Here is a 27,135-nt window from a genome sequence, read left to right as displayed (position 1 = left end):
TCAGTGATGTACAGGAATGAGCAGTCTATGAAGGGATGCCCTTTCATCCATCCACACCTCTATTGTATCACTGGCTATCTTCCTGATTCAGAATCAATCTCCACGTCTAGGCCTCCTCACAGTCTTCCCTAATTTGTTCATAACAACCTCCTGCCTGACATCATTCAATCATCGTTGTCACTTCCAAAATCTATCTGCGGCATAGGAAATGCTCAGTGCCCATCAGTGGCTGTCCATGGGCCTTCCAAAAGCCCAGAGTTTTCAGCACGGTTCTAAACGACCTGTTCCAATCCGTCACACAAACCTCACCACTCACTTGTTGTTTTCTCTGCTTTAATCATCTCTGTCTTCCATCAATGAATGGATAATACTGGGTTCTCTGCTGCCTCAGGGATTTACACATTTAGTTTTCCCAACTGAAATACTCTTTCCACTCCCACCCATACAAAATGATATCAGCTCTACACAGCACTGCATGTAGCTAAAAAAAAACAATTTTCTGAATCTTCACTGAAATAATTTCCCTTTTCAAGCAGTTGAACCTCACTCTCGGGTTAGGTCTTTTTAATACAGATAACACATATCCTTAGTTTTTCATTCTTTCTTTAAAACTGTCTCCCAAGCTAGACTATAAATCTATGGGCAGACACTCTGTATTTTGTCTTCTTGTTCCTTCTGGCCTGTGACACTGATCATTGAGGACACACACAGATTATTACCTGTTATATATAGTCTTCAGCAGCACTATCCAAGAGTACTTTATGTGAAGATAGACATGTTCTGTTTCTGTACAGCCCAATATGGTAGTCACTAGCCCTATGTGCTTATTCACCACAGAATATATGACTAGTGGAATGAAGGAACTCTACTTTTAGTTTTAATTACTTTTAATTGAAATAGCAGCACCTGGCTAGTGGGCATCACAGCTCAAGTAGACTCACCAGACCCTTAAGCAACCAACAGGGCAGAGAGGGCATGAAAGCTGCCATCAGCACAATGCAGAGCTTCACAGTTTTGGGCTTGCTAAAAGTCTGTCACATAGGGAAATGGAACATTGCACTCAGTTTGTTTTTACTTGCATGATGAAGGTTAATGTCAACCTCAATTGGATTTACCTCATTCTGAAAACCTCAATGACATTTAAACATAGAAATGAGTGGGAATAACAGAGGAGACAGGAGGGGCACTTTCTGCAGAGGTGACATTTGAAGTGAGACAAGAATTATAGGAATTATTGAGTTCCTAGAGTTTAAAAGTTTTCCTCTAATCAGCAGAAATACTTGGTGCGAAGGCCCAAAGGCAGGGAAAATGTTGACATGTCTGAAAAAGATTTTTCTAAAAAGATGTCAAGAGCCTATGAAATATGAGGGTGTTCTCAATTTAAGTCAGATGTGGAGGGTCTTGTCAGAGAGGGTAAAATATGTGGATTTTTTCTGGATGTGATTGAGAGTTGGCTTGGTTTACATTGTTGATATCTGCCTCTTGCTGCTGGGTGGAGGCTGTACCTTCCTCTGAAAAGAGAAATAGGAGAAGAAAGTTCAGAGCTGCCTTCCTAAGGGAGCTCCCCTCTCACGGTAGCTTGGACTGTTTCCCTGAATGCAGTGAATGAATGAAGGCTGGTGCAGCTTACCGGCTGGGAAAGCCAGGTGAGAAGTAGATTTGTTCAGGTGAGATTTTAAAAGCTCTGTCTTGGACACGTTAGGTTTCAGAGCGTTACAGTCCTTAGTGTTCCAGGTGGGCTATGGGAAGGACTTGGTGTCTGAGTCCATTGGGACCCAAGAGCCTGAATCTCATCCTGTGGGCCGTCTTCTGCTGGCCACGAACAATCACACTGTGTCCTCTGAAACAGGCTGCATTCCCACTTCTGAAGCTGCAAGCTAAAGGAGAGGAAGAGCAGAGTGTTGGCATGGATGAGGCCTTTAGCAAATAATTAATGGTTCCTGGCACAGATTGTAACGTCTGACAGCAGACATTTGGTTTCTGTACTAAGGGACAGGACGAGCTCGATGCAGACCACGGGCTGGTAATTACAGTCAACTTCTGGATGAAAAGCTTCTTTTTTTCTGCTTGACTTTCAAGGCTCTGTGACGACTTCTCCTGAGTGAAGACATCCCTTCTTTTAACTGAACCACTGCTTATAGTTGTACACGTTACAGTGAATTCTTTAGATCTTTGTAAACACCCAGGCGTATTTGGAGGAAGCATGTGAACCTGCCTTTTTGGTAACTTTGAAAAACGCCAACATGGAACTTCATGTGGTTTAACCTGTCTTGTTCAAGAAGAAATTAAATGACTACCGTGTGTGTGTTAGAGAGAGAGAGAAAAAGAGGGAAAAGAACCAAATAAAATTAAAAAGCTTTCTTGGCTGAAAAAAAAAAAAAACTGATAATGTCATGGTATCTGAGGAGCATTTCTTAGATTCTCACCTAGGAAAATTCAGTAGTTTTGAATGAAGGCTTGAATTCGACAGGAAGTAATATGACAACAGTCATGTCTCCAAAGGAAAGTCCCATCCAGAATGGGAGTACTTCTAGAATATCTATGTCTAGAGAAGGAAAATAGAAGGCACTACATTATTCAACACTATGTTGAGATTAAGAGTGGTGTTTAATGATTGGTTTTATTGTATGCATTTTTAAAGTTTTTGACTCATACAATATTTTTACAGTTTAAAAAAAAAAGCACGTTTATTTTCTCCACACACTAGCTTTCAACAATGGATTCTGAGCTACAATAGCAAAAAGCTCAAGGAATAAAAGACAAAACAGATCAATTAAGACTCTCAACAAAGGGAAGAGACAATCTAGAGAATGGGAGAAAATACACTGAAATCTGTGAGAGCTGGAATTTGACAGGATTGCCTTCTTTTTCTGGGTCTTGCAATTTTTCCGCCTTTTACACAGCGCAGCCTTGCCATTTTTTGGTCACTTCTTTAATGGAAAATATTTGAGTTTTCCTACTCTGACAGGTTTCCACCTTAGAGGTTCCAGCTTTCACAGGTTTCACTGCATTTGGGAATCATACATGCCATAAGGGTTTAGTATCCAGGACAGAGAAAGACCTCCTAAGTGTCAGCAACAATTGTAAAATTGGGCAAAAAACTGAAGGAGACATTTCACCAAAGATGATAAGCAAATGGTCAATAAACACATGAAAAGATGATGAATGCCCTTGTCATTAGGGAAATGCAAACCCAAACCACAAGACACACCACCTCATCCCTAGGAGGATGGCTACTATCAGAAACAACAAGAGTTGGGGAGAATATGAAGAAATTGCCGGTGGGTTGTAAAATGGTTCAGCCTCTGTGGAAAAGTGTGCCTGTTTTTCAAAATGTTAAACATACAAATAGCCTATGACCCAGAAATTTCCATTTATAGGAGCGCAGATGGTGCAAATGGTTAAGTACCCGCTTGCTAACCAAAAGACTGACGGTATGAATAACAACAAAAAGAGCAGATGTTGAGGCTGCTGATGAACAACCATATACCTCATGGGACGTGGTTTCTTGCTTTGGAGGTTGAGCGTCACGCTTTCATGGGACATCGCAGTTAACTGGCCTAATAACGTGTTGAGTGATTTAACCTCCTAGTTCACTGTGTGGTGCCTGGGGTCTTACAAGCTGCCATCCAAGGCACAAAAGTTGGTCTGTATTCACCTGGAACAACCGAGGAAAAAGTTAAGGCAGGAAAAGGAGGAGGATAAGGAATGTGTGGTAACTGCCTCCATGAACAGCTGCCTCATTGGCCATGAGAGTAGAAGAACAGGAGAGTGCCTGGCTGCCATTACGGAATATCTTCATCGAAACTTCTAGAGCAGAATCCTGATCTAAAGAGGGAAAATGCACAACAGAATTTCAAATTCTTATAGACTCCAGGCTTCCTGGAGCCATGAAGGTTGGATGAACCCCTGAAGCTATTGCCCTGCGATCATCTTTAAACCTTAAACCAAAAATATCCGTTAGAGTCTTCTTAAAATCGAACAATAGTTTAGCTTAAGTAGTAAACAATGAGCCTTGAGCATTCTGCTCTTTAGAAAACTGTCTATGTGGGATCAAACTGACAACAGCAACTCAGAAGAGCTGACAGGAACCCTAGGGAGCACTGAGTTTATGTTAAGGGGAGAACAACTGAGAAAAGTTCAGTGAGAATGGTTGTGTGACTGGAAGAACGTAATCAATGTCAGTAAATGGTACCTGTAGAAAATGTTGAATTGGTGTATGTTTTGCTGTGTATATTCTCCACAACAAAAGTATAAAATTATGTAATTAAAGAAAACAACAGTTGGCAGTTTCCACCCACCCCAGCACCTCTGTGGCAAAGATGCCATCATTTGCTTTCGTTAAAATTACAGGAAAAAAACCCTACGCTACAGCTCTACTCTGTCACGTGGTCTCACCATGAGTCTAAAATTACCTCAATGATACCTAACAAGTAGATACACAAAAGTCTTGAAAGTAGGGATGCAAACAGCTATTTTTACACCAATGTTCAAACACCACTATTCAAAATAGCAAAAAAGTGTAAAAAAAAAAACCCAAATGTCCATCAACAGACGCATGGATTAAAAAAATAGAATATTATTCGGTCACAAAAAGAGATTAAGTTCTTATAAATGTTACGCCATGGATGAACCTTGAAAACACTATGCTAAGTTAAACAAGTCAGAGACAAAAGTATAAATCTTGTACAGTCCCACTTAAGTATCTGTAATAGGCAAGTATATAGAGACCAAATCGTTACTAGGGGGAGCTGGGAGAGAGGACGGGAGTTAATGCTTAAGCGACACTGACTTTCTTCTAATGGTGATGGAAAATCTTGGAAGTTGATAGAGGTGATAGTTGCACTACATGGTGAAAGCAATTAACATTGAATTCTGCATGTAAAAATGGTTGAAAAAGGAAAAAGACTTGTTATATATATTTTAACACACACAGATACCATGAAATGACAGTATTAAGAAGAAAGAAATTTAATTTCTTGGTTAGAATGTATAAGTGAAAGGAGGGAGCTTTAGATGCTGTGAGGATATTGAGAGGAAAACTGGTATTTCTAAGATTTCACACCAACCTTAAAAGAAATAAAATCATATTTCAAGAACTGCAGTGCGTAAAGAATTGGTTTTTTAACGTAATTAGATCTAGATCACCTTGTTAATATGTGAAAAAAAGGCTTCTTCCATACCAATATATAAATATATATGTACACACAAAACACGAACTATAATTCATAGCAACTTTAAAAAAGATTAAGCACTGGCACTCTCAATAATTTCTCCAACAGGACACTGAAATACAGACACTTGAAATTTGCTCCATAGGGTTTTCAGCGCTGTGACCTTTCAGGAGCACATAGACAGGCCTGTCTTTCAAGGCACATCTGGGTGAGTTCAATCCACCAACCTTTCCGCTAATAATCTGAACCTTTTCAGCTACCCAGGGCCGCACTACTTCACTCTTTCACTGTGTAAAGTAATTATTATACAAGATAAGGGACCTTTTCAACACTGCAGTGTCGCTGACCCTCTAAGATCTGAAGTATATGGGTTAGTGGCATTACACGGGCCTCCCATCTTCCCTTCATTCCTAATTTTCGCCGCTCTGACTCTAGGAATATGCAGGGTTTGTGCTCCAAGAAGCCATCGACCTTTTAAGGACTGTGCTTCTTTGGTAGCAGAAACTGTGGTTCTGAAACAGGCTGTCAGCCATACTGAAAACCCCAGTCAACACCCCTCCCCCCTCCCCCCTTTGTCTTGCTAACCACAAGCTTGTTTTGAGCAGGAAGTCGCAGCAGGTACTGGCTGGGTCCATTGACTAGCCCTAGTCATGCCTTGAAGCATGCACAGATTGAGATCACATGCTTCACCTGACCCTCTCCCCACCCCAATATAGGCAGGGGAGGGCTAAAGGCAAAAGACTCCAGGTACCAAACCCAACCCCTGAGGCCACTGGAAACCAAAATCTCCCCAGCTCCCCTAGTCAGCCAGCACGTGGCCATAAGGTCACTAGACCCCAGGTGCTCCTCGTATATGCAGACAGTAAACTTGCCACTTTCTGTTACCCTTGCAATCAGTGTCCATCTTATTTCAATCAGCTAATAAGACAGGACCAGAACCCAAGTGGTTAGGTTACAGTTCAATTCCCAGTACCCAATCTAGCACAGACTACACACCCAGGGTGTGTGATCTCAATAAATCGTTCGTCGCCTGCATTAAGACCGTTCAGCAACATCACATTTTATATCGGACCAACTACGACCGGCTGTATGGTTTCTCACACAATCGTGATGAAAATTTCTGCCTTAACGCCCAAGAAATTCCTCGAAAGCTACCTGTATTCAATGTTTTCCTCCTGAAACTGGGTAAACATGCTCCTAAACGTACGTACTATTTCCAAGTCATGTTTGTTGATTGTTCATCAGTCCTAAATACATATACCCATTAAAGGAGGAGGTTATAGTCCTCGCCACAATCTTCATTTCCCCAGGACCACTAATAATCAACAAAAGTCCTGCCTGATGAAGCACAGAGAAGAAAGAGGAGCCGTTTCAGGCAGGGAGACTGTGATCACTATGCCCCTTGAAGTAACAACAGATTTGCATTTGAGTTCAGACACTGCTACTTAGTAGATATTTGTCTACGCGCGAGGTATTAAATTTCTCTGAGATTATTAGACTTCTGTAAAACGTTACAAATCGTCGCTCCCTGGCAGTGGTGTTTGGAGGCTCAGAGAAGGTCCCTTAGACGAAGTCCTCGACCCCGTGCCCAGCCCTCCAGAAACAGCTCAGTAAACGGTAAATATACGCAGGGGCCAGCAGTGACTGAGGGCTGAGGAGTAGCTCAAGGTAACCGCGCACCTGTGTCTCCACAACACGTGGGGACGCGCCATTCAGACGTCGGGAGCGACCCGAACCCCCAGGAGGCCCGGGACCCTGCATGTCTCCGCGTTTCCTTAGCAGCACAGGTCTGCGCGGCTCCCACCACTTCACCTGTCCACTCACCGACACACACAGGCCTCCAGGAAGCAGTTGCTGCCACACACCGGAGGAGCCGGACGGACGCCGACCAAGGAGGCACACTTCCGCTTCCGGTGAGCAGGAGAAGCAGCAGGACTCCAACAGGAACACAGAAACTAGTGATTCATCTCATTCATTGGATATATGGGAAAAAGTAAAACAAAATAGCAATGAAAATATTCATGAATTTCTCAAGGAAAGCAGGTGATATGGCCAGGTAGCATTCAAACCAAGGAAGCATTGAGCATTGCATATTTGCAATTTATTTGTCTAACAGAGCACACACGAGTAGGAAAAAAATAAGCATATAAAATCACAGCTGATCTTAGGTACAATCAGGTAGGTTCCAACTCATAGTCACCATACGTACGACAGAACCAAACACTGTCCAGTCCTGCACCATCTTCACAACCATTGCTATTCTTGATCCCATCATTGCAGCCACTGTGTCAATCCACCTCATTTAAGGTCTTCCTCTCTTTCTTCTACTTTAACAAGCATGATGCGCTTCTCCAGGGACTTCTCCCTCCTGATAATGGTCAAAGTACGTCAGACGAATTCTCGCCATCCTCGCTTCTAAGTAGCATTCTGGTTGTACTTCTTCCAAGACACATTCCTTCGTTTTTCTGGCAGTCCACAGTATATTCAATATTCTTTACCAACACCGCAATTCAAAGGCATCAGTTCTTGAGTCTTTCTTATTCATTTCCAGCTTTTGTATGCATATGAGGTGAGTGAAAATACTATTCGTTGGGTCAGGTGCACCTTATTTCTCAAAGTGATATTTCTGCTTCTAACAGTTTAAACTGGTCTTTTGCAATAGTTTTGCCCAATTCATCATTTGATTTCTTGACTGCTGCTTCCATGGGTAAAAGTTTCTGTAAAAAATAGCTCTAAGAAACTCAATAGGAGGATGCTCTTTAGTAGCAATTACAGAGGGGCAAATCAATACCATAGACATACCATTTCACTTCCACTAGGATAGCCAAATTAAAAAAATCAGGAAAAAAAAACAAGTTAGGATGTAGGGAAATTGGAAACACCTATTGCTAGTCGGAATGCAAAATGGTAAAGCCCTCCAGCAAAACTGTAGTGCTTCCTCAAAAACTAAAAATAGAACTTCCATGTGACCAAGCAACTCCACTCCTACTTACATAACCAAAAAACTTGCAAGCAGAGGCTCAGAGACTTGTACATCCATGTTCATTGCAGCACTGTTCACAATAGCCAAAAAGTAGAAACAACATAAATGCCCATCTACATTTGAACGGATAAACAAAATGTAGAAGAAATGAACTATCAGTACACATGCTACAATACAGATGGAGCTGGGAGACATTCTGCTGAGTGAAAGAAATAAGTCAATCGCAGAAGGACAAATACTGTACGACTTGACTGATGTAAAAATGCAAACCCAAATCCACCGCCATCCAGTCGATTCTGACTCATGGGCAATCCTATAGGACAGAATAGAACTGCCCTATAGGCCTCTAAAGCTGTAATATTTACGGAAGCAGACCGTTACATCTTTCTCCTGTGGAGTGACTGGTGAGTTCAAACCGCCAACCTTTCAATTAGCAGTCGAGTGCTTAACCACTCCGATACCAGGGCTCCGTAAAAAGACAAGAAAAGCAAATGTGTGGAGAAGAAATTTCATTAGTGGTTATTGAGGTGAGAGGGAAAGGAAAACGAAAATGAGATGGGGTTAAAGGTGATAGAAATACCACATTGATTAAGGGCAGTGTTGCATGGCCGATTATTCTAATAACTACCGATAAGTTGGAACCTGTAAAAAGTTGAATTAGCAAAATTTGTGTAATATATTCACAACACTAACAACAACAACAAAAGTTCTTGCTGAGGCTGCTTAAATCTCATGAGATTTAGAGGTTTATGACCATGGATTCATGAGACATCCCAGTTAATTGGCCTAATGACACGTTTGGTGCTTCTGTTCTACCTTCTAGTTTGTTGTGTAGTGCCAGGTGTCTTAAAAGCTTACAAGCTGCCATCCAAGATACACAGGTGGACTCTGTTCACCTGAAGCAACAGAAGAAGGAGAGTCAAGAATAGGAGGAAGATATGGAATACGTGGCTACTTGGCTCCATGAACAACTGCCTTCTTTGCCATGTGATCAAAAGAACTGGATTGTGCCTGGCTACAATTACTGAACGTTTTGATCAAAGATTTTATAAAAGAATCCTGATGAAAAGGGGGAAAATGTAGGACAGAATTTTTTAAAATTCATGGACTCCAGACTTTCTGGAGCCAGGAACGTTGGATAAACCCCTGAAACTCTTCCCCTGAGATAATCTTTAAACCTTAAACCAGTAAGAATTCCCTGAAGTCTTCTTAAAACCAAACGATGTTTAGCTTAACTACTGAAAAATGTCTGCATTGAACATTATAAACTTTTAAAAACTGTAAGCTATCAAATTGACAGCAACAACTGCAAAGATTTGACAGGAATCTCAGGAGTCAGTGAATTTATGTTAATAGGGGAAGAACAGCTTAGAAAAGGATGACGAGAATGGTTGCACACCTTGAAGAATATCATCTGTCACTAAATTGTACATATGGAAACTGTTGGATTGGGGTATGGTTTGCTGTGCATATTCTCAACAAAAACAAAAAATTTAGAAAAAAAATTTTAGATTCAACAAAAGATATATAAGAAAGACTGTTTAAAAGATTTATTGAATGTGTTATCAGTTACATGAAATGTGTTGTCAAATCAGAAGTGTCAAATTTTCTTTGGGTTAAAAATTTATGTGTCAGCGTGCCTGATACTAGACAACAAGCACATGATACTATCATAATTTTATTTTTTAATTAGTCATTATTTCTTTTGAATCTAGCATCATCTGAGGCAATGTTTTTAATGGGGCATTCCCATCATTTACCTATGGAGTTTTTTTTTAATTACTGTTCAGATGTTTAGAGACTTAACCCAAAACACCAAAACCAAATCTGTTGCTGTCTAGTGAATTTTGAGTAGAACTACCCCATAGGGATTCCAAGGAGTTGCTGGTGGATTTGAATCACTAACCTTTGGTTTAGCAGCAGAGCTGATAACAACTGTGCCACCAGGGCTCCAAAAACTTGATGATCTTGTTATATTTGGGGTATCCTGTATTTTTACACAAATAACGAGGGCCTCCTGTTTTTCGTTGCCAACTGCACCTTCCCCCCACAAGGCATTTTCATAAGTGCCGCTATACCAATTTTTTTCATGTTGCTGTAACAAAAACTAGCATACAGCGCTTAACAAAATACTTCATGGGAAAAGGCACGGCTGCAAAACAAAAATAGAAGGTACATATTGTTTGTGTAAAAATATGGTACCCTGACTATATAGTATTACATCTCAAGATTACTATGTGTTGTATCCAAAGTTCTTTGAAGATAAGGTTAGTTATTGTTTAGAAATTTTTTTCAATTTACTTCATTTGACTTTGCATTACTTTTGTAATTAGTTTCCATCAGATCTTCCCTTTTATGAATTATTATAAGTTAACCATGGCGTTTGAAAGTTTTGTCATTTGCATATAAGTTTTTATTTTGCTGCCTCACTGAAAATCCTTGATCAAAATAGTCCTACAAAAGATGGACTACATTGGACTTATGAAAAAAGGTGTGATATTTTGAAGATGGAATACACTAGGCTGAATGAAGATTTCCAGAACTCTCGTGTAGAAGTTGATGGGTATACAGACTGTTCCTGACCCAGGATTCTGTGGAACTGAAATTAACTACATAGGACTGAGTGGACTAAAAGATTACTATGATTACACTTACTAGATCAGAGTCAAGCTTCACAACAAAAGAGCACAGAAGAACATCATAAACTTACTAGTCTGTGAGGCCAGCTCACAAATCAAGCTTCTACCCTTAAACAACATAAGAGAAAACAAATAGGGATTCCAGTTTCTTAAAAGGTATACAGCATTTCTTTGGTAAGATCAAGTCAATTCCACAAAAACACAGGTTTTAGATAAAACTGATTAACTTGCCAGAGTCTCACATGGAGGTATATCAGACCCTCTGACAAAAACTGATCACCAAAAAAGTGCCCCACAGAGGAAAATAGACAATGCAAATGGGAACTCATTTTCCCAAAGTGATCACTGAAATTCCGAAATTATAGCGTTTTGGAACATGAACCCCAAACCAGTGCCCAGTAGAGGGAGCCCCAGGCTCACCTGTTGTCTTACTCATCTAGTGCTGTTATATCAGAAATTCCCCAAGTGGATGGCTTTAACAGCTCTTTTCACTTTCTTCTGAGTCCTCACCACAATTGTCTTTGATGTCCAGAATTCCACCAACACTCTCTTCAAGGCAATCTACGCTTCTACTCTTAGGCACTTTAAAACTCGTCCAGCCTCTATCCATTCCCAGTTGAAAAACAGCTTCCACATATTAGGTATCTGTCAAAGCAGCACGCCACCACCCCACTGCTACTGCCAAATTCTTAGTTACCTAGTGCTGCTATAACAGGAATACCACAGGTGGATGGCTTTAATAAACAGAAATTTGTTCTCTCACTGTCTAGAATACTGCAAGTCCAAATTAAGGGTGCCATCTCCAGGGGAAGGCTTTCTTTCTTTTAGCTCTTGGGGAAAGTCCTTGTCATCAGTCTTCCCCTGGTTAAGGAATTTCTCTGCACAGGTTTGCAAGACAATTTTTTCTGAGAATGTACAGGTTAGGTACACTGTTTGTATCCAGGGACCCTGGGGAAAAGCTGACAACATTCTTTCTTAGCTTGGTTACAAAGAGAAACATTTCTTTAGATACCAGATTAAGCCTGTCGGAAAATTAACTGTTGTCATGTAAAGTGGAAATAACAAAATGGAATCATGAGGCCGAGGCTCGAGCTAGCCTTTTTAGATTCACCGGACGCTTCTATTTTGAAAGCTCTTACACAGAGGGAAAGGAAAATCAAAGAAGTATCCACATTGTTAGATTACGTGTCTATCATGGCACAGAGAATTGGATTACTGATCTGTGGACGTCGAGTGGATTGCAACTCATAAGGACTCTATAGGACAGAGTAGGATTGCCCCATAGGGTTTCCAAGGCTATAGTTTTTACAGAAGCAGACTGCCACATCTTCCTTCCGCAGAGCAGCTGGTGGGTTTCAAACGCCTATCTTTCGTTAGGAGCTGAACACGTAGCCACTGTGCTAACAGGGCTCCTTTTTCATTATTGAAAAGATGAAAATAAACACATTTAGATATCCTTGGGTCAAATTCTACTCCACCGAAACTACAATTTAGAGGCTTCCTGACATAAACAACTTGGTTATTTAAAAATGAGAGGTGGCAAACTACAGAATGTGTATCTTTTCATGATTCGAGAGCCAACTCACATGATAAGGAAAACAGTTGATGAACTGTTGTAGATGGAAGAAAGGAGAATTCTCTGACTAAAACTCTGTGTTGCACATCCCTTCTTTTGCCTGTTAATTTTTTAACTCCCAGCGGATCAACAGTTCTATCCAAGGACTTTTCTGACTTGGGCACGCCCACCCACCCTCACGTCTTGGCGATTCTTGGAATTTGGGATTTTAGAGATGTAAAGACCCCACATCCAGCCTAGTCTCTTATCCAGGTGGGTGAGGGGTAGAATGCAGATGCATAGGCCCTTCAGATGTCAACATAGCAAGGTTATATAAATTTTTGTATGAGCGACTTATCTGATTTTTAAACTTAAAAAAAAATTTTTTTACGTAAAGCGCAATAAAAATAAAAAATGATGAAGAAGGAAGTGGTTTGTGAGATATTTACAACGTTAAAAAATGAAGTAGATGCTGAATCAGCTTAAATCTGTTCAGATTTGTTTACTTGGTTTGGAGGTTTAGGATCATGGTTTCATGGGATATTCTGATTAAGTGGCCTAATCACATGTTTAGTACTTATACCTTCTAGTTAGTTGTGTAGTGCCTGGGGTCTTAAACACTTACAAGGAGCCATGAAAGACGTAACAGTTGGTCTGTATTCACCGGCAGCAACAGAGGAAAAACTTGAGTCAGGAATATAAAGAACATATGGAAAGTGTAGATAATTGTCTCCATGAAAAACTGCTTCCAATACCATGAGACCAGAAGAACTGGGTGGTACCTGAGTACCATTACTGAACATTTTGATCAAAGGCTCTGTAGAAGAATCCTCATAAAAAGGGATAAAATACAGATAAGAATTTCAAATTCTCATGGACTCCAACTTCCTGAATCCATGAAGGTTGAATGAACCCCTGAAAATATTGCCCTGAGATAAACATTAAACCTTAAACCAAAAATATCCCCTGAAGTCTTCTTAAACCTAAACAATTGTTTAACTCGTCAAAAATGCCTGCCTTGAGCATCGGGCCCTTTCAGGAACTATCTATGTGGGATCAAACTGACAACAGCAGCAGGAAAGATTAGATAAGAAACTTAGGGAGCAATGAATTTATGTTAATGGGGGAAGAAGAACTCAGAAAAGGAGGACGAGAAGGGTGACACAACTTGAAGAATGCAATCAATATCACTAAATGGTACATGTAGAAACTGTTGAATTGTTGTATGTTTTGCTGTGTATATTCTCAACAACAACAAAATAAATACAATTCGGAGAAGGTCCTTATCTCTTCCCGAGGTGCTCCCGAGTGTTCTTCATGTGGCTTGTCAACTCTCTTCCTCCATCTCAGTTTCTCTGGCTTACTTGTTGGGTCTCTTTTATATCTCAAAAGACATTGACTCCAGACACAGCCAGCACTAATCCTGTCTCATTAGCATAACACAGGCAACCCATTCCCAAATGGGAATATGACCACAGATATATAGGGCAGGATTTATGACAATACTTTTGGGAGACACAATTGAGTCTGTAACATTCCACGTTTTGGCCGCCAAATTGAATATATCTGCCACATGCAAAACCCATTCACCCCATCACATCATTCCAAAAGTCTTAAATCAATTCTAAGTTCAAAATCTCATCTTCCAAGTCATCTAAATCAAATACAGGTGAGACTTTAGGCATATTCCATCCTCGGACAAAATTCCTCTTCATCTGTGAACCTGTGAAATCTAGGTTACAAATTATCTGTTTCCAAAGTACAATAGTAGAACAGAAACAATGTTGACATTTCTATCACAAGAGGGGTAAATTAGAGGGAAAGAAGGGATAAGGGGCACCAAGTAAGTCCAAAACCCAGCACCCCAACATATATTATCACTCAAGGCTTCAAAATAATCCTCTGGTCTCTGAGAACATGCAGGCAATAACCCTGCATTCCAGAGTCTAGGTGTTGACCATGATCTTCGGATTCTGGGTGTAGGCCCCTGAATCCTGAGCTTGATCTTGGCCTTTGAAGCCCACTGAGATGGCAACACTGCTCCCTTGCCTTGGGCGGCCCATTCTTGTAATCCCTCTGGCAGCCCCACCACCTCAAACCCAACAAGCCCTGTTCTTTTTTGTATGTGTGCTTTAGTTGAAAATTTACAGCTCAAGTTAGTTTCTAATACAAAAGTTTATACACATATTTTTATGTGACCCTAGTTGCTATCCCTGTAATGTGACCACACATTTCTCCCTTCCACCCCAGATTTTCCGTGTCCATTCAACTAGCTCCTATCCCTTTCGCTGTCTCATCTCGCCTCTGGACAGGAGCTGCCCATTTAGTCTTGAGTATCTGCTTGAACTAAGAAGCACACTCTTCAAGAGTATCATTTTATGCGTTATAGTGCAGTCTATTCTATGTCTCAAGAGTTGGCTTTGGGAATGGTTTTAGTTCTGGGTGAACAGAGAGTCCGGGGGTCATGTTTTCGGGGGTTCCTCCAGTCTCAGTCAGACCACTAAGTCTGGTTTTTTACTAGAATTTGAGTTCTGCACCGCGCTTTTCTCCTGCTCTGTCAGGGGCTCCCTATTGTGTTCCCTGTTAGGGCAGTCATTGGTGGTAGCTGTGCACCATCTAGTTCTTCTGGTCTCAGGGTGATGGACCCTCTGGTTTATGTGGACCTTTCTGTCTCAGCACTACACAGTCATTCAAAACCCTTGGCTTGTCAGCATGCTGGGTGCTCTTCCTGACCCTTTGACTGTGCTGGTACTTTCTGTGCAGTCATTGAAATCCCACGCTATTTCTGTGAGCTCACCAAAGTCCTCAAGCTTGCCTACTCCAACACCTTCATCAGCAAACTTGTGTTATATATTGTGACAGACGTCATGGTTTTTCTTCCTCTTGCTCGGATCCTTTTCAGATATGCAGAAACTGCGTATTATATACTGAGCATCTCAAGAAAGGAAGGGAAGTGCCTTAGTTACCTAGAGCTGCTGTAACAGAAATACCAGAAGTGACTGGCTTTAACAAATTAATTTTCTCACAGTTTAGGAGGCTAGAAGCCTAAATTCAGGGTGCTGCCTCTAGGGAAATGCTCTCTCTTTCCGTGGGTTCCGGGGAAAATTCTTGTCTCAGGTCGTGTTTCTCTGTTCCCTGATGATCTTCACGTGATCTGGCATGTCTTTCCCTCGATCTCTGCATGTTTGTTAGGTTGCTTGCTTAAAATTTCTCTTTTTATATCTCAAAACAGATTTCTGAGATTACAAAAATGATCCATAATATCTTCACTAACACTGTCTCATTAATATGAGAAAACCCACTCCCAGACTGAATTATAACCACAGGGATAGGGTTTAGGATTTACAACACAGATTTCTGGGCGACACAATTCAATACATAACATTTCACTTTTGACTCCCTCCAAATGCGTGTCTTCACCGCATGCAAAAAACATTCACGTCACACCATCCTAAATGTCTTAAATCAACTCCAAGCCCAAAATCTCATCTTCTGAATCCTGAAAATCAAAGATGTGTCAAAATTCCTTTGCATCTGTAAACCTGTGAAACCTAGACTACAAGTCATCTGTTTCCAAAGTACAATGGTGGAATAGGCACAAGGTAAATGTTTCCATTACAGATTGGAGAAATCGGAGGGAAAGAAGGGATAATAGGCACCAACCAAGTCCAAAACCCAGCAGAACAAATTTCATTATTTCTAAAGGCTTGAAAATAATGCTCTGTTCCCTGAGAGCATCTGGGCAATGTTCCCACCCTCCAGAGCGTGGGTGTTGGCCATGCTTTCTGGATTCTGGTTGGAGGTCTCTCAGCTTGGGGTTTCACACCTAACTTCCAAGGCCACTGGGTTGGCTACTCTGCCCCCTTGGCTTTAGGTAGCCCTGTCCTCCTAGTCCACCTGAGCGGCGACTATTTCCCCTCGACCCTGGCAGACACCATTCTCCTGCCCCTTGAGCATGGCAACCCCACTCCCTCAGCTTTGAGCAGCAGACCAATCCTCTTGACACAACTGAATGGCAGCCCCACATGTCAAAACCGAGATGCTGGAGATTTAAGTCTTTGAAACCTAGGAGGGTGTGTCTGCACCCTTTGAAACCCAGGAGTTCTTGGCTCCACCCTTTGACAATCAGTCAGCCCCGGTTCTGCTATTCCTTCCAACTTTTCTGCTGATCTCAGAGCAGCTGCAGGGATTATTCTTCTTTTGGAGGACAACAGATGTAGCTCCTCTGCCCACTTTCTTGCCTGTAGAATTCCAAGAGGCAGAGGGCTTTCCTTTTGCAGCCACATTCTTGACAAACATTCTAGGACACGTGTCCTTAGTTTGTTCAACAGAATTTTCCAAACCTTTAAGTTCTGTTCTCATGTTGCACAGTTCACTTTTAAGTCCATCTCGTTCCTCTTGCATTTTACTATTAGCAGTAAGAAGAAACCATGTGACCTCTTTAAGACCTTGCTTAGAAATCCCCTCACCCTTCTATCCCAGGTCATCAGTTACAAGGTCTGCCTCCCACAGAACATTTGGACATAATTGAGGCAAGCTCCTTGACGTTGCCTAAAAAGAATTAGTCCTCCTCCATCGTCCAATCACATGTTCACCTTTTAAAGCACTAGCAGAAGCACATTTAATGTCCACATGTCTAGCAACATTCTGTTGATGGCACCATATGTATTCTCTAAAATGATGGAGAATTTTCTATGGCTCACCTCACTTCTTTCTGAGCCCTCACCAGAATTGCTTCTGATGTCCATAGCTCTACCGACCTTCGCTTGAAGATCATCTAGGCTTTGACTATTACGCACATTAAAACTCTTCCAGGCTTTTGCTATTACCCAATTCGAAAACCACTTCCGCATTTTAGATATTTTTTTAGAGCACCATCCCACTGTCCCATAACAAATTCTTAGTTGTCTAGTGTTGATATAACAGAAATAACACAAGTGGGTGGCTGTAACAAACAAAGCTATTTTTGCAACAGTTTAGGGAGCTGGAAGTTCAAATTCAGGACACCAGCTCTAGGGAAGACTTCCTTTCTCTGTGGCCTCTGAGGGAAGGTCCTTGTCTCTTCTCAGCTTCTGATCTCTGTTTCTTGGTTATCTTCATGTGGTGTGGCATCTGTCTTCCCCCAGCTCTGCTCGCCTGCTTGCTCAATCTAATTATTTTGCATCTCGAAGGAGACTGACTTAAGACATACCTTACACTGATATTGCCTCATTAACATAACCAAGAAACCCCACTCCCAAATAGCACTATATCCACAAGTATAGGGATTAAGGTTTATAACACATCCTTTGGGGGGATACAAATTCGATCCGTAACAGGAAGTATAAAACATTTTCTCCTGTGGGTCTCACCTCTCGTTTGTCTCCTTGTTCTACGAAGCCTGCCTGCTTATGTCTGTGTGTCACTTCTGCAGGGGTGTTTGCCGTTCTGTACACAGTGGTCGCTTCCATGACAAAGCCCTTCATCTACAACTTGGTGAACAAGGGCATAAAGGGAGCCCTGCAGACATTTCTCTACAGTGAGAGTTCCTGCCAGAGACACGGCCAATGTCCTGTGCTGGACACATGTGTCCATGGGTGATGGAACAGAGCAGTTAATAGTGTGAACTGTTAGGTTTTTCTTTCCTGGCTTAAAAATCTTGATGCCACCTTAATAGAAGGTGGTTTTGAGAAATATGCTTAGCTCCCCTGTGCCTCAGTTTCCTCATCTGGGAAAGAGAGGCTATGACAAAGTGTGCCACATGTGGTTGATATGAGGATTAAATGAGCTAATATGGTAAATCACCAGCACAAGAAATACCACGTGAAGTTCCAAGTAGATGTTGGCTATGGGTATGTAAAAGGGAAGTTTTGATGTGTCCCTGGATTTTGTCCCATACTGTTAGGCCAGTTTTTGGCCACGTGCAACGGCTTCCACCAGGGCTGCATACCCCAGGATGCATGTAGGATGTTCAGCAGCCTCCTTGGCCTCTAAAACACTAGAGTGTATTAGCACGTGCCTCCCTCGCAGTGTTTCCAGATATTGCCAGATATCCTGAGGTGGAAAATGGTCCCCAGTTGAGAATCACTGATGTAGGGGGAGTGTCTCCAAAACAGAAAGAAAACATTTCATAAGGCTATAAAGAAATAAATGGGGACTATATACTTGTCCCATCTGGGAATCTTGGGAAATATGATTAGGGACTGGACTTGTGTTAAAATAGTAGCAGGAATGGAGACTTCCAATTTTCCTAGATTCGTACTTTCTACAATTCACTTCCCTTTTTTTTTTTTTATGGTGCCTTTCTAATCTTTGGCTGAAGAGTGAACCTGAGGAGTGACTTCAGTACTGAGTTAAAAGGCTGTCTGGGGGCCATACTCTCAGGGTTTCTCAGTCTCTGTCAGACCAGTAAGTCTGGTTTTCTCTTGTGAGTTTGGATTTTGTTCTACTTTTTCCTCCAGCTCTGTCTGGGATCCTCTATTGTGATCCCTGTCAGAGCAGTCGGTGTTGAAATCAGGGCACCATCTGGTTGTGCTGGACTATCTGGTGGAGGCTGTGGTAGTTATTCATTAGTGCTTTGAACTAATCTTTACCTTGTGTCTGTGGTGTTCTTCATTATTCTTTGCTCCAGACAAGGTGAGAAAAGTGGAGCATCTTAGATGGCCACTCACGAGCTTTTAAGACCCCAGATGCTACTCAACAAAGTAGGATGCAGAACATTTTCATTTTAAAGTGTGTTATGCCAATTGAGCTAAATATTAATGAGTCAGTGGTCCCTAGCCCTCAGTCCGGTAATTCGGTCCCTCAGGGAATTTGGATTTGTCTATGAAGTTTCCATGACCTTGGCTTGATCAAGTTCTGCTGACTTCCCCAGTATTCCCTAGTGCCTTAGCCTTCATCAAAGCTACCTCTTAACTATTCACTAGTGTTTTTCTCTCCTTCCTCGCCCTTTCCTTGTAACCATCAGAGATCGTTTCTGTGTTTAAAACTTCCTATGAGTTTTTGTAATAGTGGTCTCCTACAGTATTCGTCCTTTTGTGATTGACCCATTTCACTCATTAAAATGCCCTCCCAACTCATCCGTATTGTGACATGTTTCGCAGATTCATCATTCTTCATTATTTTTGCATAGTATTCCATTGTGTTCAGGTACCATAGGTTGTTTACCCATTGTCATGGGTTGAATTGCATCCCCCCCAAAATATCTCTCAATTTCGATAGGCCATCATTCCCTTGTATGATTGTCTACCATTTTATCTTCTGATTTCTCTAGGTGTTGTAAATCCTATCACTATGATGTATGAAGCTGAATTAGCGGCAGTTACATTGATGAGGTCTACAAGCCTAGGTAGTGTCTTAAGGCGATCTCTTCTGAGATATAAAAGAGAGAAACCATCAGAGAGAGATGGGGATCTCATATCGCCAAGAAAGCAGTGCCAGCAGCAGTGTGTGTCCTTTGGACCTGAGGTTCCTGCACTGGGATGCTCCCAGACCAAGGCAAGACTGATGACAACACAGAGAGAAAGTCTTCCCTTGGAGATGACAGTGCCTTGAATTCAGACTTCTAGCCTTCTGGACTGTGAGAGAATAAAATTTCTCTGTGTTAAAACCATCCACTTGTGGCATTTCTCTTATAGCAGCACTAGATGACTAAGACATCCATTCACCTGTCGATGGGCACTTAGGGTATTTCCATCTTTTTGCTATTGTAGACAATGCTGCAGTGAACATGCGTATGGGTATGTCTATTTGCGTGATGGCTCTTATTTCTCTAGGGTATATTCCTAGGAGTGGTATTGCTGAATCCTATGGTATTTCTATTTCTAGTTTTTTTATGGAAGCACCAAATCGTTTTCCAAAATGGTTGTACCCCTTTACATTCTCACCAGCAGTGCATAAGAGTTCCACTGTCCCTTGTCTTAGTCATCTAGTGCTGCTATAACAGAGATACCACAAGTGGATGGCTTTAACAAAGAGAAATTTATTTCTTCACAGTAAAGTAGGCTAAAAGTCCAAATTTGAGACGTCGGCTCCAGGGAAAGGCTTTTACTATCAGCCTTCTCCTCAATCTGTCCCAGCTTTGGAAGCCTCTCTGAGCAGGGACCCTGGGTCCAAAGGACACGCTCTGCTCCCGGCAGTGCTTTCCGGTATGAGGTTCCCCTGTCTCTCTGCTCACTTTTTTCCTTTTATCTCTCATGAAAGGTGGTGCATGCCACACCCCAGGGAAACTCCCTTTTCATTGGATCAGGGAGGTGACCTGGTAAAGGGTGTTACATCCCACGCTAATCCTCCTTAACATAAAACTACAATCACAAAATGGAGGACAACCACAGAATAATGGGAATCATGACTTAACCAAGTTAATACATTTCCGGGGGGACATAATTCAACCCATGACATCCCTGCAACCTCTCCAGCATTGATTTTTGGGTTTTTGTTGTTGTTGTTCTTACGTGCCAATAATGTTGGGGTAAGAAGGTAGCTCATAGTTTTCTTTAACTTAATGTGGTTTAGGTTAAAGTTTACACATCAAGTCAGTCTCTCATACAAAAAGCTGTGCAGACCTTGCTATGCAGTCCTAGCTGTGCTCCCCTTAACGAGACAGCACATTCCTCCTCTCCACCCTGCACTCCCCGTGTCCATTCAGCGAGCTCCTGTCCCCCTCTTCCTTCCCATCTCGCCACCACACAGGAGTTGCCCACATAATCCTATGTGTCTGCTTGAGCCATGAAGTTCACTCCTCAGCAGCATCATTGTCTTATAGTCCAGGCCAATCGCTGTGTGTAGAGTTGGTTTCGGGAATGGTTCCAATCTTGGGCTATCAAAGGTTCGGGGACCTTGGCTGTCAGGGTCCCTAGGTCTCAGGCAGACCATTAAGCCTGGGCTTTTTATGAGATTTGAAGATCTGCATCCCACTATTGTCCTGTTCCATCAGGTATTCTCTGTTGTGTTCTCCCAGGGCAATGATCACCAGCAGCTGGGCACCATCTAGTTCTTTGAGTCTCAGGCTGGTGGAGTCTCTGGTTTATGTGGCCCTGTTTCTTGGGCTCGTATTTCTCTTGAGTCTTTGGTGTTCTTCATTCTCCTTTGCTCTATGTGGGTTCAGACCAATTGATGCATCTTACATGGCCGCTTCCTAGCGTTTAAAACCCCAGCGGCCTCTCACCAAAGTGGAATGCAGACTGTTTTCTTAATACATTTTGTTATGCCAATTGACCGACACATCCCTTGCAACCATTGTCTCCAGACACCTGTCCTTACTACTCTGGCCTTTGAAGCTTTTGGTTGTATTGAGGAAATTCCTTTTGTTTTTCTTCAGTTGTACTTCCCATCGCCTACATTTTTGTCTGCTATCTAGTTAGTGAATATCCCTCTCTCCCTGCCTCGCAGTAGTTTTCATTTGCATTTCTTTAATGGCAGTGATGGTGAGCATTTTCTCAATCCTGTTAGCTGCCCCACATTACCGTTATTAATGAAATTCTGCAGCTTTGGAAGTTATCAGAAATGAAATGGAACTCATAAAGATCAATATCCTAGGTTTTACTGAGCTGAAATGGACTGGTATGGGACACATCAGACATTCGTATGACCAACTATGCCAGGAATGACAAATTGAAGAGGAATGGAATTGCATTCATGATCAAAAAGAACATTTCAAGATCCTGCATTACAACACTGTCAATGACACCATAATATCCATATGCCTACAAGGAAGAACAGTGAATACAAATATTATTCAAATTTATGCATCAACAACTTATGCCACTGATGAAGAAATTGAATATTTATTCAACCACAAAGAGAAATGAAGTTCTGGTATTATATGCAAGGTGATCGATGAACCTTGAACACATATTACGAGGAGTGAAATAAGCCAGACACTAAAGGACGAATTTCATACAATTCCGTTTATGTGAAATGTCCAGAACTGGCAAAGGCAGAGAGAACAGTTTATTATTAGTTACCAGGCGCTGGAGGGAGTAGAAATGGGGACTTATTGCTTGTTGGGTACAGAGTTTCTCTTTGGGGTGATGAAAAAAAACTTTTCTTATTCTTTAGGTGAAACATTACACCTTAAGTTAGTTTCTTATTAAGAAATTTACATAGATATTGTTTTGTGGCATTAGTTGGAATCCCCTGGGTTCCCTGTGTCCATTTGACCAATTTCCCTGTCCCTTCCTGCCTTCTCATCCTGCTTTTGGGCAGGAGCTACCTATTTGGTCTTATAAATCTAATTGAACTAAGAAGCACATTCCTCATGCTTATTACTTCCGGTTTTGCACTCCTGTCTAATCTTTGTCTGATGAGTGGGCTTGGAGAATGGTTTCAGTTAGCAGTTTGCAGTGTGTCTGGGGGCCAAGGTCTCGGGGGCTCCTCCAGTCTCTATCAGACCATGAAATCTGCTCAAACATGAATCTGAGCTCTGTTCTACATTTTTATCCCATTTTGTCCGAGACTCTGTGTTGTGTTCCCTGGTAGGACACTCATTGCTGGCAGCCAGGCACCATCTAGCTGTTCTGGTCTCAGGCTGGTGCAGTCTCTGGTTCATGTACTCCTTTAGTACCTTGGGCTAAATTTTCTGTGTGTGTTTGGTTTTCTTCATTCTCCTTTGTTCCAAATGGGATGGGATGAAGAATTTTTGAAAGAGGGTTGATGGTTGCACAACATTGTGAATGTAACTAATGCATTTGTACACTTCAGATGGTTAAAATGGCAAAATTTATTTTTTACATGCATTTTACAATAGTTTTTAAATTCACTTATAAGAAACAAAAACAAATGATGTCTACTTAGTTCATACGAAAAAGATATAAGAAACTTCAATAGATTCTGCAGCCCCTGTTATAAAAACAAAACAAAAATGGGATGCCATAGTTTTCATAGTTTTGAAATTGACTTTGTTTTCAGAGACATGAGGATTTACTGAAAAATTGTGCATCAAGTACAGACTCCCCATGCATCCCACCTACACCCAGTGTTTCTCCTATTGTTAACATGTTGCATTCCTGTGGTGTGGGATATGTTTGTAACAACGGGCACATCAATAGTGAGACGTGGTTTGCAACTAAAATACATAGACTTCATCAGGGTTCACTCTTTGTGTTTATACTCCTATAGGTTTTGACAAATGCATACTGTCATCAGTCCATCATTACATTTCCTACAGAATAGTTACACAGTGGTAAAAATTCCCTGGGCTCCACCTATTCGTTCCTCCTGCCTCTCCCCAAACCCGTGGCAATCAGTGATTTTTGTACTGCCTCTACACTTCATACTTTTCCAGAATGCCATAGGCTTGGGATCACACAGGATGTAGCTTTTCTAGACCGGCTTCTTTCACGTAGTGTGGATTTGAGATTCCTCCATAACTTTTCCTACCTTGATAGCTGAATTATTTTCATCACTGAATAATACACCGTTGAATGGATGTCTCACTATTTGTTTACCCATTTACCTATTCAATGACATTTTGGGTGCTTTCAATTATTGTAATTATGTAGAAAGCTGCTATAAACATTTGTGAGCAGGTTTTTATATGGATATATGTTTTTAACTCATGTGGGTAAATACCTAGGAGTGTTACTGCTAGATCAGAATGGGAGGACTGTGTTTAGATTTTGAAGGAACTGTCAGCTTATATTCCAAAGTGGAATTCCCATGGAATACAATTTTTTTCAAAAAACACTCTTAAACCAAATACAAGAAGAGTGTATTTCATTGTATACAAAATAACATCCATAAAAGTATTAACAAATGTAAAACCACATTTCCTCCTGGCTATTCCCTACAGGCTTATTTGTTATAGTCAAGGACTTTCCGAAAGGTAAAATTTAGCTTGGACTGAGAAAGTAACAAACACCGATGAGGACAAGCCCATAGTGAAAATGAAACTTTCATAGGCACAAAGGAATTCGAATGACCCCTTCTTGGAGGTAGTACTGCTTTGTTACACACTGAGAAACTTTGTTCTTTTATCACTGACTTTCAGAAATTTGCTGTTTGAAATTATAGAATTAAGGATGAAACACCCCCCTTTTGACAGAGTAGTCTCTCCACAGTGAGATGTTATATGTGATGTGAGGTGTGATGAACAGGGAAGGGCTTTCTCACGCTCCTTACATTCCTAAGTCCTCCACTATGAGTTTTTATATGTCTTGTGAGAGAAGAGGAAGTACGAAAGGCCTTCCCACATTCTTTACATTCATATGGCCTCTCTCCAGTATGAATTCTTCTATGTGTCATGAGGCCTGAGGACTGCCTAAAGGTTTTCCCACATTGCTTACATTCATAAGGCTTCTCTCCACTGTGAATTTTTATATGTGTGGTGAGGTTTGAGAGCTGACGAAAGGCTTTCCCACATTCCTTACATTCATAAGGCCTCTGCCCATTGTGAGTTCTTATATGGTTAGTGAGGTTTCCTGAGTGACTAAAGGCTTTCCCACATTCCTCACATTCATAAGGCCTCTCTCCACTGTGAGTTCGCATATGCAAGGTGAGGTGTGAGGGATCTGTAAAGGCTTTCCCACATTCCTTACATTCATATGGCCTCTCTCCAGTATGAATTCTTCTATGTGTCATGAGGCCTGAGGACTGCCTAAAGGCTTTCCCACATTGCTTACATTCATAAGGCTTCTCTCCACTGTGAGTTCTTATATGTGTAGTGAGGTTTGAGAGCTGATGATAGGCTTTCCCACATTCCTTACATTCATAAGGCCTCTGCCCATTGTGAGTTCTTATATGGTTAGTGAGGTTTCCTGAGTGACTAAAGGCTTTCCCACATTCCTTACATTCATATGGCCTCTCTCCAGTATGAATTCTTCTATGTGTCATGAGGCCTGAGGACTTGCTAAAGGCTTTTCCACATTGCTTACATTCATAAGGCTTCTCTCCACTGTGAATTTTTATATGTGTAGTGAGGGTTGAGAGCAGACTAAAGGCTTTCCCACATTCCTTACATTCATAAGGCCTCTGCCCAGTGTGAGTTCTTATATGCTTAGTGAGGTTTCCTGACTGACTAAAGGCTTTCCCACATTCCTCACATTCATAAGGCCTCTCTCCACTGTGAGTTCGCATATGCGAGGTGAGGTGTGAGGGATCTGTAAAGGCTTTCCCACATTCCTTACATTCATATGGCCTCTCTCCAGTATGAATTCTTCTATGTGTCATGAGGCCTGAGGACTGCCTAAAGGCTTTCCCACATTGCTTACATTCATAAGGCTTCTCTCCACTGTGAGTTCTTATATGTGAAGTGAAGTTAGAAGAATACCTAAATGTTTTCCCACATTCCTTACATTCGTAAGGCCTCTGTCCATTGTGAGTTCTTATATGTGTAATAAGGGATGAAGCCTGACTAAAGGCTTTCGCACATTCTGTACATTTATATGGCTTGTCTCCACTGTGAGTTTTTCTATCATTAGTGAGATGTGAGGAACACTTAAAGGCTTTTCCATATTCCTTACATTCATAAGGTCTTTCTCCACTTTGAATCCTTCTATGTACAATGAGCTTTGAGGATTGCCTAAAGTCTTTCCCGCATTCATTACATTCATAAGGCCTCTCTCCAGTGTGAGTTGTTATATGTGTAGTGAGGTATGAGGGCCAACCAAAGGCTTTCCCATGTTCCTTACATTCATAAGGCCTCTCTTCACTGTGAGTGCCTAAATGTGCAGTGAGGGCTGAGGAAAAATTAAAGGCTTTCCTAAATTCCCTACATTCATAGGGCTTATCTCTGTTATAGAAAAGGAGGGATAAAGGGTCACTAGAAGAACTTTCTTTATATTCACCGTTGTGCCCTCTCACATGTGTCCAAAAGGACGAGAAACTACAGAAATCTTTCCCATACTCATTACATTTATACTGATTGTCACTAGTGAGTGTTGTCACAGGATTCTTAAGAGTTGAGATACAAATGAAATCCTTCCCACATACCTCACATTTATGGGGTTTCTTGCCACTAAGAGGTCTCATAGGAGTGGTACCACCACAGGCTTCTCTACACGCAATAAACTGACAGGCATGGTGGTTATGTGATGAGGGATCCATGATGGCTTTTTCACAGTCAGAGCATTCAAAAGGATTTACTTCTGGAGGATTTCTTTTCTGCACGGTAAGATTTGGAATCCGCCTGAAGGTTTTCCCACACGGATTGTCTCCATTTTTTTCACGGAGGTGTTCTACTGTATGAATTCTGTTAAAAACAGGCAACATGTTGTTGGAAATCAATTATTTCCACTTCACCATTACCTAACAAAGCGAACATGCAGTTTTTCGCTTGACTTCTCTCCTGTTTCATACTTCAAATCATCTAGCAGAAATAGTACCATAATCGTCACTGCTTTTCTAAAATATGAGGCTTTCTGATCATTGTGTTTAAGTGAAATGTTTCAAATACTCAATGTCTGACACACATTTATGAAAAGGTTGTGAAAATTCTCTGAACACGTAAGTTTTCAGCAAAGTTTATACATACACAATATACGTACACATATATATATATTTATATATGTATAAGCACATATCAGGGCTTCAAACTGGTTTGTATTGCTTCAACAATTGCCCACGTAAATAACGGCAGTGTTCGCGTTGGATATCTGTTGCCCATCGGATTTCAACCTGTGTTGGGAACAAACCACAGAGCCCTGAACAAAGATGGCAGCCAATCTCACAGCTTTCAATGTGCGTCGCTGCCCACAGTACTGTCAATAATCTGATCTGCATGAATTCGAAAAAGTGTCAGGAACCTGCTGCAGAACACTCAATAACAGGACTGTGACAAGCAACACACATTCAAAGCAGTGTAGTGGG

General features: G+C 41.4%; 1 protein-coding gene across 10 annotated transcripts in view; it reads right to left on the bottom strand.

The window, feature by feature from the left end:
• LOC126069370 (zinc finger protein 208-like) overlaps positions 1 to 27,135 on the bottom strand; it is a 464,532-nt gene that overhangs the window by 424,293 nt on the left and 13,104 nt on the right. For 4 of the 10 annotated variants that reach the window (XR_007515918.1, XM_049872688.1, XM_049872689.1 and 1 more), the window contains exon 5: positions 24,745 to 26,518. The exons of the other annotated variants lie outside the window; for them this stretch is intronic. Coding sequence is in view for 3 of the 4 variants with exons in the window: in XM_049872688.1 (XP_049728645.1) it covers positions 24,745 to 26,518 (1,774 nt within the window). In the remaining variant the exon portion in view is untranslated. The remainder of the gene's footprint in view (positions 1 to 24,744; positions 26,519 to 27,135) is intronic. 10 annotated transcript variants of the gene reach the window in all.

Source organism: Elephas maximus, chromosome X (genome assembly GCF_024166365.1).
Source record: "Elephas maximus indicus isolate mEleMax1 chromosome X, mEleMax1 primary haplotype, whole genome shotgun sequence".
In the NCBI taxonomy this organism is placed as follows: Eukaryota; Metazoa; Chordata; class Mammalia; order Proboscidea; family Elephantidae; genus Elephas; species Elephas maximus.
This window is presented reverse-complemented; position numbering and strand designations above follow the sequence as displayed.